Here is a 13,582-nt window from a genome sequence, read left to right as displayed (position 1 = left end):
ATTAGTGTGGCACCTGTACTTTTAAATAACGCACATTTACAAACACGCAGCGGACGGCCAATCCGAGCGCCCGCCCGCCTCTATGATTAAATGTATTTTTGGTTGGCACTACCTACTACCTTTTCCGGTGTCGCCATATTTCTTTCTCTCTTGTTAATTTGTTTTTTGTGTTCACCGGGTCGTTTTCAGTTGTTGTTATATTAATCTTGTCAAATCTAGTGGAAAACCTCATTAAAGTAAACAGTGATTTCAAAATCGTATTTAGTTTAATTTCCGTCTAACACATTCAACCTAAATTTGGCTGCCCAACGTTCGGCACGAACAAACGAGTTCGAATGAAAGTTGAACTTTGTGAAGTGTTGAACAGTGAAACACGTGCTTGGGATTCTGGTGATCTGAACTGATCACGCATCCGCCGCGTTGTACTTTGTGTGTGAGTGTGTTAGACGTTCCTGGTTTCGCCTGACCGCCGCGGCTGAAGAGCTGGCTGGCGGGCGGAACGTCGGTTGTCATTGTCATTTGTTCGCCTGACGGGAATTCCCCGAGGCTGAGCATTTGTAACGCTTGCCTGCGAACGCTAAGGGCCGAGGCTGAGCGTGCGCCGAGCGCCGCGCGCCCCGTGGTTTACATTAGCCGGCATACAAGGGAAGTGACCTTACTTACTTTTACTATTGATTTGACATCTTACCTAAGACTGAACTCTGGAAAAGTTCTGCAGTGATATCTGTATAATTTGGACTATAGAATCATTTTGAGAACATTGAACCCATCGGTGAACATTATAAAGTTCTATACCTACCAGTGATAAAGTTAGATATTTTGTGGTAATATTAGGGCTATTTTCAATAATCAATATAATATTGATGAACATTATAAAGTTCTATACCTACCAGTGATAAAGTTAGATATTTTGTGGTAATATTAGGACTATTTTCAATAATCAATATAATATTGATGAACATTATAACGCTTAATAATTTATACAATTAATTAATTATAACGCTCCGTTGTTATCAGTGATAAAGATAATACTTTTGTGATAATATTGGGACATTTAAATAATCTTTTATTTAATGAACATTATAACGCTCCGTTGTTATCAGTGATAAAGATTGTTATCAGTTGTAAGGATAATACTTTTGTGATAATATTGGGACAATTTAAATACTTTTTTATTAATGAACATTATAAAGCTCTGTTGTTATCAGTGATAAAGATAATACTTTTGTGATAATATCAGGACAATTAAAACATTTACAATTAAATATTGGTGAACATTTTAAAATAAACAACCTCAATTATCAGTGATAAAGTTGCAAACTTTTGTGATAACAAAATAATATTGAACTCTTAATTAGTGAATATTTTAAATAACTTTCTACATGTTCTATTTTCCAAATAGAATCTTATCAGTGAAAACAGAGGTTTGTGATAAGAAGAGACATTTTAATTGTTGGGTGATTCCCATATTTTGTGAACTTTATTTGAGTGATTCTCATTATTATAAACTTTATATTTTTTACATCCGGAATCTTATCAGTGATAAAGACTAGTATAGTATTTTGTGATAAGACGGGATTGTTTATAAACTTTTGTTGTTGTGTAATTCATAAAATAAACAAGAAAAATGGTGTTGACACGGTCTAGGGCCAATAGTTTGGGGCGTATTGATACTGTGACACAGCAGCCAGAGGATGCGCATGGGGGCGTGACCACGCCTTCAGAGAACATTTCGCCTGCTCCACAGGAGTCGCCGCCTATACCTGGTTTTCCAGGGTTTCCTGTACCACAACCGATGTTTGCAATGACAGATGAACAGTTTAATCGAATGATATCGATGATGAAACCATCTTCTACAAGTAATTTTGCAGGATGTACCGCCAGATTTGATGGAAAACGGGATTCTGATGTGGGTGCATTCATCGATGCTATATGCATTTACAAAGACTGTGTACTGATGGACGACGACATAGCATTAAGAGGATTACCAATGCTTTTAACAGATTTAGCAGCGACATGGTGGAAAGGCGTGAAATCTTCAGTTGCTACTTGGACTGAGGCTCTGTACTTACTGACACAAACTTATGGAGTTCGCCTTCCCCCACATAAGATATATAAAGAAATCTTTGCTCGCGTCCAGGGAGAAGAACCAACAGATATTTTTATAACGAAAGCTAGAGCCTTGATAGCACAGCTGCCTCCGAATACACTGCCAGAGAACCCAGTGCAGATTGATATGGTCTATGGTATCCTTAGTCGTCGTATACGGGAAAGAGTGCCAAGGTCATCGTTCTCTTCGTTCGCTGAGCTCTTAGAGAAGGTTCGCGCTGTCGAGGATTTATTTGATGAGGGACGGGTGCGCTCCCATACACGTGCGCCAACCGCGTCTTCTTCAGCTCCTGGTGCAACTACCTCATCTACCTTCGGATCTTCTTCTCCATCTACTTCTACGAGTCATGCCAAGGGACAGCCCCGGTGTAAATATTGTAAGAAAGTTGGACACGAACGGTCTGCTTGCCCGAAACTGGCTAAGAGGTCTTCTAGAGAGCACAGCGAGAGCAACGTCGAGGTGAAGTCACCATCCCCCGCCTTGGTATGCTTTGGGTGCGGTGCACCTGGCGTCATCAGAGCTAACTGTACTACGTGTAAGGCGACGGCTCAGCATCCAGCGCCGACGACGTGGACAACATCGTTCCAAACTGTGGATTTAAAGTCTTTGGACTCACAACCACGGCCAATGGTAGAAATTAAAGTGCATGGTGCAGTTGGTAAAGTGCTTGTCGATACTGGTGCGAAAATATCTGTCGCGAGTGAATCGTTAAAAAAGGTTCTTTGTGAAAACGGACACACATTTAGTAGTAAGAACTTAGAAATTAAGTTAGCTAATGGAGCTATAATTGACCAGTTAGTAGAGATTGCTACAGCTGATGTTCAATTGAATGGTGTAGTGGTGCCCACCGAATTTGTGGTGTTGCCTGGTGCCACGGATACCCTGTTAGGGACCAATTTTCTATACAGAACTGGTATGATACTTGACCTCCAGCATGGTAGGTATACTTTGGATAGGCTCAAGGGCGTTTCTTTCCCTTTCAGCTTTGAAGTTAACCACGTGGAGGCTGTGTCATCTTTAAGTCTGCGTGAGGATGAAGGTACGATGTTGACGACGTCGGAAAGGAAGATGATTTCTAAGGTACTCGATGAGTACGCAGATGTCTTCGCTCCAGGGGGAGCGCCTACTGAGTATGCAGTACACCGTATCGATACGGGTGACAGCGCTCCAGTCGCCGTGCCGCCGTACAGGCTATCACCAGCTAAAAAGGAAATCGTTCGTGCTGAACTTGACAAAATGCTGGAAGAAGGAGTTATTGAGGAGGCTGAGTCAGAGTGGGCCTCGCCGGTTGTCTTGGTTCCCAAGAAGAACGGAGAAATCCGTTTCTGCGTGGATTATCGCCGGTTGAACGCCGTGACTCGGACCGATAAATATCCTCTTCCGCTCATTGACGAGTTGTTGTCTTCGTCAGTGGTAGCGCCTGCTTCAGGTGCTTGCGTGATGTCCACGCTAGATCTTCGTGCAGGTTATTGGCAGGTGGCTGTCGCTGCAGAGGATCGACATAAAACTGCGTTTACTACTCCTTTTGGAACGTTTCAGTTTCGTCGGATGCCGTTTGGCTTAAAAAACTCGCCAGCGACTTTTCAACGCCTTATTGATAGGTTTAGAACAGGTATGCAGGTGTGCGTGTTCGCCTATTTGGACGATTTACTTGTCATCTCATCTGACCTACAGTCACACTTGGAGGATCTTCGACGTGTCCTTGATCGACTTCGCCTGTTCGGCTTGCGAGTGAACAGAGAGAAATGCGTCTTTGCGAGAGATAAGGTAACTTACCTCGGGCATGTCGTCTCGGAAAAGGGCATTGAACCTGACCCCGACAAGGTATCCGCCGTGTTGTGTAGGGATCCGCCAAGAAATCTCAAGGAGTTGAGGACATTTTTACAGAGTTGCTCTTGGTTTCGGAAATTCATTCCAGAGTTTTCTAAGATAGCTCAACCGTTGACGATGTTGACTCGAAAGAATCAGTGTTGGGTATGGGAAGATCCGCAAGTTCGAGCTTTTGAGGAACTCAGAGGTCGGTTAGCCTCCGCGCCAATTCTTCAACAACCTGATTTTAGTCGACCATTTATCCTTCGAACGGATGCTAGCTCTCATGCACTCGGAGCAGTGCTTATGCAAGGAGACAGCCCCACTACAGAACGACCCATAGAATATGCCAGTCGGCTACTCACAAGTGCTGAACGCAACTATAGCACGACAGAGCGTGAAGCGTTAGCCGTGATCTGGGCTTTAGAGCGCTTCCGGGGTTATGTAGAGGGTTCGCCTGTAATTATTGGTACTGACCACCAGCCATTAAAATGGCTTCTGTCGATAAAGACACCGAGTGGACGTCTTGCTCGATGGGCTATGAAAATTCAGTCATATAACTTAAAACTAGAATACACACCTGGGCGTGTTAATGTCGTTGCAGACACACTTAGTCGACCAGTCGGAGAGTTTTCGGAAGAGCGGGAGACCTGTTCCATTTGTCCTGTTTCAGTAGACTTACCTCACCGCGGGCCTGTTGAAATCCGTGCTGCTCAGTTGGAGGATCCGGAGATCGCGAGGATCTTGAAGGACTTCGAGGAAGAGGATCAGGGTTTTACGCGCTGGACTGATAGAGGCTATTATGTTTCCCAGGGGGTGTTATATCGGGTAGATCCCGATGGTGACTCAGAGGAGCCGCAGTTAGTGGTTCCGCAGTCGATGCGAGAGGAGCTTATGAAGCAACTCCACGATGCGCCTACAGCTGGTCATCTGGGTGTAGATAGGACTCTTAAAAAGATCAAGGAGCGTTATTTCTTTCCCCAGATGCGGCAGTATGTGATGCAGTATTTGAAGTCTTGTGACCTTTGCCAGGCTTTCAAGCCGAGCAACCAGAAACCAGCTGGTTTGCTGCAAACGCCTGTGTTACACCAACGGTTTGAGGTATTGGCTATGGACCTTTTTGGTCCACTTCCGGAGGGAAGTCGAGGAGAGAGGTGGATCTTTCTGGTGGAGGATGTATCAACGCGCTGGGTCGAGCTGTATGCGTTACAGGAGGCGACTGCAGAGGCTTGTGCACGCGTCCTTATTGAAGAGTTTTTCCTAAGATACGGACTTCCGCGTCGTATTATCTCGGATAACGGGACTCAATTTGTGTCCGCCGTGATGCAGAAATGCATGTTTGCTTTAGGGATCGCACAAAACTTGACGCCATTTTACCATCCCCAGGCCAACCCTGCTGAGCGTAAAAACAGAGACCTGAAGGCTATGCTGGCGATTATCGTGAATTCTGACCACCGAGATTGGCCTCAACATTTAAGTGCTGTTAGGTTCGCACTTAACACTACATATAATCAATGCACCGGTCATACGGCCGCTTATTTAACTTTCGCTAGGGAACTGCGTTCTCCCTACGATGTTATTAACGATATCCGCTCCATTGTAGAGAAGGAAAATTTCGTCCCGCAAATCACTCCATATTTGCGAAGATTTGTAGAGACTTTGAAAGAGGTACGTTTTAGGCAAGAGCATCAACAAGACCTCCGCAAGGAAACCGCCGACCAGAGTCGTCGAGAGGGTATTCGTTTCCAGGTGGGTGATCGTGTCCTTGTCACTAATCACGCTTTAAGCGATGCTGCAAAAGGAGTCACGAAGAAGTTCAGCCCACGTCGTATCGGACCTTTTCGGGTGCGTAGAGTGGTTTCGGCTACTACCTACGAGTTGGAGGATGCTGAGGGTTCTCTTCGAGGCAAATATCATACCAGTCTTCTCACTCCTTACTCGGGTGATACCGCGCCGGTGGTGTCACGTAAGAAGGGTAGACCCAAGTCGCGACCGGGACGGTCTGGAGACTTGAAGGGGGAGGATGTGGCACCTGTACTTTTAAATAACGCACATTTACAAACACGCAGCGGACGGCCAATCCGAGCGCCCGCCCGCCTCTATGATTAAATGTATTTTTGGTTGGCACTACCTACTACCTTTTCCGGTGTCGCCATATTTCTTTCTCTCTTGTTAATTTGTTTTTTGTGTTCACCGGGTCGTTTTCAGTTGTTGTTATATTAATCTTGTCAAATCTAGTGGAAAACCTCATTAAAGTAAACAGTGATTTCAAAATCGTATTTAGTTTAATTTCCGTCTAACACATTCAACCTAAATTAGTCACATCAAAAAAAGGTCTAGTTGTGATCACGGGCACTATCGGCTCTGAAGGTAGTAGATTCGCAAACTACACCCAAGTTGTTAGTCAGTCTCTTTTTTCTTTGTTAAATAATGTACTTGTGAGTCCTCTAGTTATTATTTGTTTTCCTAAGGGTTTATTTATTTATTTATAAAGTACGACCACATCACATATTATATTAAAATATTTTACATTTATAAGGTTACGGTATTGTGACTAATATATATGACAATTACGGCGTAAGTACATAACTTATACAATAATGGGTTTAATGTTAGGTCCTTTTGTGTTCTTAGTTTATGCAAAACAATCTACTTCATGTGGTAGATACATAGTTTTAAGTTAAAAATTTATCGACGATAAGTAATCTTCTTCTATCGTGTGGGTTGTGAGTTCATCCAAACCTCATCAACCCTGGCTAGTATTGAGATTCAGGGTTATTATTGAACCATCAAAGGCCCTTAAAATGACTCATGTAACGACTACTTACTTACATCCACCATCACCATCGCTGCTAACGTCCCCACTGCTGGGGTACGAGCCTTCCCTATGGTTGGATAGGTAGATCAGGCCTTAAACCATCACGCGGGCCCAGTGCGGATTGATGGTTATTAACGACTGCTAATGCAGCCGGGACCAACGCCTTAACGTGCCTGCCGAAGCACGGAGGAGTTCGAGATGAAAACTTTTTTTTGTGGTCACCCATCCTATGACCTTTGCGGAAGTTGCTTAACTTCAACAATCGCAGACCGAGCGCGTTTACCGCTGCGCCACCAAGCTCCTCACTTACTCCCTTACTTACTTCACTACTTACTTACATCAGTAAGTAACCCGGAGTAGACCCTCGGATCGTGAGCCCAACGCTCAACCACTGCCCCACGGACGCCGTACGGAGGACGATAAGTAATGAATGATATTATTTATATTTAAAGTGGAGTTATGTAAATATGTACGATTGTACGTTTCCTCAAGACGTACTCTTTTATTTTATTGTTATAATTATTATTGGTATGGGGTGGTTAAATAGTATGAGAAAGAATATTTAAACATCCTTTTGCCCTTACCCACTCTAAGTGCGGTCGGTACAACATGTATTCCTTTTCCATCCATCTCTGTCAGTCATTATCTCAGCACTCACACCTTTCACACACATTATCCTTCTTCACACAACCCATCCACACTTTCTTGGATCAAAAAAATATTTAAATATTTATTGATTTTTAATAGGTACTTGATTTACATATTTTTTGTAATATAGCGTACTTGTAAGTAATTAACACAAAATAGTCATAATCTAATCTAATCTAGCCTACAAGATCCCACTGCTGGGCAAAGAGATGGCGTGACGAGTTGGACGCTTGCCGGAGGGACTGGCCGGAGTACCCACAGGATCGCGAAAAATGGAAAGAGGAAAATAGTCGTTATGCTTTCTTTATTCTTAAACATAATGTTATATATTAATATAATTTATATAACAAAGGAATCACAGAAACACCAGAATTCATTGGCTCTACTTTAATAGCAACATTTTTTCGTCTTCACCAATTCTATTTAATATTTTGATATAATTTAATAATTATTTAAGAAAATAACTTAATTTCTAAAAAAGTATTTTTAAACTTAATAAAAACTTGATTTATCTATTTATTTTATATTTTGAATACTTCTTTACATTTCCTATATCATCTGATTATTTTTGTTACTCTCTAATTTTAAATCTCAGCCAGTGTCCGCCTTTCATCCGGATGTTGAAGGACTCTGTCTCCAGCTCCAGAGGAATACGAGTCTTGGGTCCTGGAGCCACTTCCATGTGCAGCAGCAGCTGATAAATCATCACTTTCACTTCACACAGCGCGAAACGTGAGCCTGCAGGTAATAAAAAAGAACTATTCAAAGTGTTGTATGCAATCTCTTAATCAAGTCAAGTCAGGACTTTTAGACACGATTTAAAGTTACAACAAAATGCTCTTCATAGCACGGTATGTTAAAGTTTGAAGTGCCTCAGTAGACGTATGAGGTATTAGGAAGATGATGTTAAAAAGTATTTTTAGCAGAACAGGTCTTGACTAAATTGATCTTGACCGTCAAACCACTAACCTAAATCGTTTCACTGCCATTGTCAATTGCCCTCCAGTTGTCTTTATTGGGGACAATTACCAAGTTGTTAATACAAATTGTCATTTTTAGAGTACCTGCTGATGTTTACATAGTATTTGAGTTTAATGAATAGTTTGTTCTATGCAAGATTCAAGATCAACTTGAAAAGCTTATTCAGATAGTGACACAACGTGAATTCTAAGTTGATTTCTGGGTAGATTTTGAAATTGTTTTATTGATTCGTTGTGGATATAATTAGTAATTAGGTACTCTGTGATATCATATTGGTTAAAGTTCCTCATATTCTTACCAATGCAATTTCTCGGGCCAAGTCCAAATGGCAAGTAAGTGAATGGCTTGATTTTGTGCTTGTTTTCCTCTGAAAATCTTTCGGGGTCAAATTTCTCAGGGTTGGGGAAGTACTGTGGGTCGCGATGGATTGCCCACATTGGGATCTGGAGACCTTCACCTTTGCGGATCTGGGCAGAAAGGTATATTATAGTTTTTATTTTTTTAATTCGTTTTCAAACGATGGAGATAAAACCTATCCGGAACATTTCTGACCGTATTGGTGAGTAAATACAAGCAAACCCGCAGATAAAAGCTAGTAATATATAAAAAATTGAGCAATTAATTAAGCCCTTTTATTTGATATGCATGATATGCTTTTATATGAACAGCCTCCGTGGTCTAGTGGTTAGAGCGTTAGGCTCACGATCTGGAGGTCCGGGTTCGATTCCCGATGGGGACATTGTCGAAATCACTTTGTGAGACTGTCCTTTGTTTGGTAAGGACTTTTCAGGCTTGAATCACCTGATTGTCTGAAAAAGTAAGATGATTCCGTGCTTCGGAGGGCACGTTAAGCCGTTGGTCCCGGCTATTAGCCGTAAAAACACCTCCACCAACCCGCAGTGGAGCAGCGTGGTGGAGTATGCTCCATACCCCCTCCGGTTGATTGAGGGGAGGCGTGGCAGTGGGACGTATATAGGCAGTTTATGTATGTTTATGTATGTATTTGATATGCAGCAGGATATTATTGTAAAAAACTATGACCTCTAGAGGTCGCTACGTTGAATTTAGCGTGACCTCACTTAGCCTATAACCACCAATTAAGGCGCTTCTAGTGACACCTCAATTGTCATAGTGGTTTAGATGTTGGAACAAACGTGCATAAACATATACAAACATATACACATACATATATGGCGGTCAAACATAATTGTATAATCTCTTTTGCTTTGTCTCAGTCAGGTAAAAATAGGTTTGTCCTGATGTTTTTGTTTCGGCATAAGTCACGTTAGTAGCGCGACTTCAAATTATTCCATTAAAATTACAAAACACAGCATAGATCTAATTGATACACTATTTCTGTTCTGAGCTATATTATAACAGAAAAATTTAAAAAGTAGCAATTTACACATCGACTGTCAGTAGATACTTGCTGCTTGTAGTTGCTAGTCAGTAGTCTTATGCTGTGGTACACATAAATGTTAAATCGTATCCCGTAATAATTGATTTACATACGAGTACATCAACTCAAGCCCGTATCCCTACTGAAGTGAGAAGAGACACAAGTTGACATAATATGTCAAATTGTGTCTCATTAATTATTTTAATCAATTATGTGTTTTATTAACGTCTTATTTTCTTCTGTAATGGTTTTTGTTACTTCAATCAGTAATTTTTATTGTGAAAATGTATGACAACTTACAATGAAATCTTCTGCTGCCTTGTCATTAGGTTTACCCAGGTTGTAGTCCTTGATGCATAGTCGGTCTAGGGCAATGCCGGGAGACCAAAGTCTGAGAAGTTCTGGAATACAATATCTTGTCAGTATTGTGGATTGACAGATGTTACACATAAGGGCTGAATTAAATTAAGAATGATAGCTCAATCATTATAAAAGTCGTAAAAAGGATAATAGTAATAAATGGATTGGCAGAAAAAGACATGCAACGACCATCAATGTCCATGAAATCAAACACACATTTGAATAACGATATAGGTCATCATCATCATCAGCCGTACGACGCCCACTGCTGGGCATAGGCCTCCCCCAAGGATCTCCACGACGATCGGCCCTGCGCTGCCCGCATCCAGCGGCTTCCCGCGACCTTCACCAGATCGTCGGTCCACCTAGTAGCGGGCCTACCCACTGAGCGTCGCCCGACACGCGGCCGCCACTCCAGAACCCTTCCGCCCCAGCGGCCATCGGTTCTCCTCGCCATGTGTCCTGCCCACTGCCACTTCAGCTTTGCAATTCTCCGAGCTATTTCGGTGACTTTAGTTCTCCTGCGGATCTCCTCATTTCTGATTCGATCAAGCAGGGAAATACCAAGCATAGCTCTCTCCATTGCCCGCTGAGCGACACCGAGCCTCCTCACGAGACCCATAGTAAGCGGCCACGTCTCACTGCCGTAGGTCATCACTGGCAACACGCACTGGTCAAAGACTTTCGTCTTGAGACACTGAGGTATTTTGGATGAGAAGATATTCCGATCTAGGTATAGTTATAAAAGTGTAAGACTGTATCAATAAAATATATGAAGAATGAGAGAGAATCATGTTGAGGTTTTAAAGTGTACACTTCTGTCAAATTATTTTACCTGAAACTACCATATCCATATACGTCATACGCTGAATGTCGTTATAGTCGAATTTTCCTCCGTTCTTGGCGTGGAACTCTTTGATTTCTTGTACCAGTTTATCTTGGACATCAGGGTTAACAGCCAGCTCGAACAGAAGGAAGGTTATAGTAGACGACACAGTCTCGAAACCAGCGATAAAGAACAAGATGGCTTGAGCCACTAGGTCTGTATCAGACCACACTGAAAAGAAAATGATGAAATTAAAGTCAGAGGTTTGGTAAATAGACATTCTGTTTGACATTTGAAATATAATTTCAAAATTATGTTTAGTCTTGTATCTCTCAGGCATTCAAAGTTTAGGCATGGATACAGAATTTCACAATATCATTTAAATTATTGTTATCAACGTAGATAATATTGTTTATTGATAAACAAAGCGTCAAAACACAATAAAAATCCTTTGATATTAATCAAAATAATCGTAAATATTCACACAGGTAAAGTACATGCCATAACATTGAGAGTAAATAAATCATTTTTGCAACTCACTTCAATTATTTGAACAGTGAATGTTATCAAAATGATAACATAATGAGTATCTTTGTTTGATAAGAAGGGGAAACATTTTGTTTATGCGTGAACTTTATCAATATCAACAATTAAGTGCTTATTGATAACAAATCTTGAGAATATTAAGTATATTAACAAAGGAAAAGTTGTTAATAAAAAATAAATTTATCCGTTACACATAAAATTACCTCTATTGATATCCTTCTTGCCAACAGCAGATTCTTCGACTGTAGCGAAGCCTGCATCAGGATCTGCAGCTGTTTTATCTTCGTGTGCTAGCTTGCCTGTTAACCAACAATATGTTTACTGTTATTTGAATTACTTCATTTTTATTTTCAACAGTCGGGTCATCTAGTCTAGGCTCCATAACTCACCTTTTTTAGCTTCCATAAGCAGATGGATCATGTCTGGTCTCAGTATGTTATGTGCTTCCCTATCTTGCATCGTCTGCATCACCAAAGATATGAAGAAATTTGTTGTTTGTTCCGAGAATAGCTTTATGTTTAGTCGCTATTGACAAAGAGAACATATTAGTCAATTAAATACGCAGAATTAACTAATGCTCGTAATTTATTTTTGTGTGGGTAGATCCGCAAGGCATAAACCATAAGATACAGAGTTTGAATGAATACAATTTTTTGCTTAAGTAATTTTTCTGACGTGAATTAGGTTTTGTTTTTTATTGTGTTGTACTATGTTCTGCTACGAAAAAAAAAAAAGCTAGTCGTTGCGCCAATTATGAGGATTTGACCTATCTATGGCCTTAACTCCCATTAAACGTACGGAATAGGCCAAATGATATCAACAACGTCATATCTTTTAAGTACTAGATTCTGGTTTATTATAGAATCTTTTCTTGGTACTTGTGGACCGATTTCCTGATTTGATAAGTACTTTATTCATTAACCTTCACAGTCCTTTGAATAGCGGTAACATGATATTTTGCTTTGCGGTAACGCCTTGTTGTTTCCGAGGAAGCAATTTAATATGAAAAAGTATTAATGGTATTATTCTTAAAAATGATGCAGGGGCTTACTTTTGCAACACTTGGAAACGCAGAAGACAAGAAGAACAAGAGCAGCTGTTTGAACTTGAAAGTAGATGCGATGAGGCCCTGCGCATAGAACTGATTGTCCCGGTCGGCTTGGGAGTCCACCTTGAGACCAAACGCACATGTGGCGATGACGTCATTGGCGAAGCGAGTGGTCAAGTCTTTTGCATCCAAGTCCAGATATGCAGCTGGGTAAATTAAGAAAATATATTAGGCATACAATCTTGTCACACATTATCAAAGCGACAATGTCTCTAAGTAAATATTTACAGAGTTTCTTTGAACATCTACATATTAAATTAATAATTAAAGGATTTGATAAAAATGAACAAGAGTCTCCATTATGTACTTAATAATAAATTGCTAGTTCATAATGCGCAGTTTTAAAGAAGGAATACTACTTACTATTACTTTCTTTGATATTCTTCTTAAGGTTGAGCACCATGTGGTCGCCGACTTCCATCATGAAAGGCAGCATCAGCTTCATTTTGGAGCTGGTGAACGCTGGACTCAAAGTCGATCGCATGTCCTTCCATTCTTGCCCTGAGGAGTAACAATTCTTAAATTCGGGCTATTAAAAATCTATAACAATATAAAAGATTTGATTTTAGAGTGATTCCATATTGATTGCTATAAATTCTCAATTTTTTAAATACCTTTCAATGAGAAAAGATTCCTTCCAAAAAGCGGGTCTTTATGCTCATCGATGAAGACGCGGTGATCCAGAAAGTGTTCGAAGTCTTTAATGGTTATTTTCTTTATCAGCTCCAAGTCTCGTACTATGACCAGCGGCTTCGTGAACTCGAATCTGCCTACAAACCTGCATAACAACAGATCTTTATAATAAGTCCCATTTGTATCACACTGAGGATCTCGGTGGCACAGCGGTTAACGCGCTCGGCCTGCGATTGTTGAAGTAAAGCAACTTTCGCAAAGGCCGGTCATAGGATGGGTGACCACAAAAAAAAAGTTTTCATCTCGAGCTCCTCCGTGCTTCGGAAGGCACGTTAAGCCGTTGG

The 13,582-nt window shown here is 41.0% G+C and overlaps 1 protein-coding gene across 1 annotated transcript in view; it reads right to left on the bottom strand.

The window, feature by feature from the left end:
- Positions 1-7,672: 7,672 nt before the first annotated feature.
- The window catches only part of LOC126369165 (uncharacterized), a 45,658-nt gene continuing 39,748 nt past the window's right edge, over positions 7,673-13,582 (bottom strand). The window contains exons 14-22 of the mRNA XM_050013460.1: positions 13,220-13,383; positions 12,969-13,106; positions 12,549-12,751; positions 11,887-12,022; positions 11,701-11,796; positions 10,961-11,182; positions 10,066-10,166; positions 8,665-8,833; positions 7,673-8,123 (exon numbers count right to left, since the gene is read on the bottom strand). Of these exons, the coding sequence (XP_049869417.1) occupies positions 7,957-8,123; positions 8,665-8,833; positions 10,066-10,166; positions 10,961-11,182; positions 11,701-11,796; positions 11,887-12,022; positions 12,549-12,751; positions 12,969-13,106; positions 13,220-13,383 (1,396 nt within the window). The 3' untranslated portion in view covers positions 7,673-7,956. The remainder of the gene's footprint in view (positions 8,124-8,664; positions 8,834-10,065; positions 10,167-10,960; positions 11,183-11,700; positions 11,797-11,886; positions 12,023-12,548; positions 12,752-12,968; positions 13,107-13,219; positions 13,384-13,582) is intronic.

This window comes from Pectinophora gossypiella, chromosome 8, assembly GCF_024362695.1.
Source record: "Pectinophora gossypiella chromosome 8, ilPecGoss1.1, whole genome shotgun sequence".
Taxonomy (NCBI): Eukaryota; Metazoa; Arthropoda; class Insecta; order Lepidoptera; family Gelechiidae; genus Pectinophora; species Pectinophora gossypiella.
The sequence above is the reverse complement of the archived record's forward strand: the minus strand, read 5'-3'. Positions and strand labels throughout refer to the sequence as shown.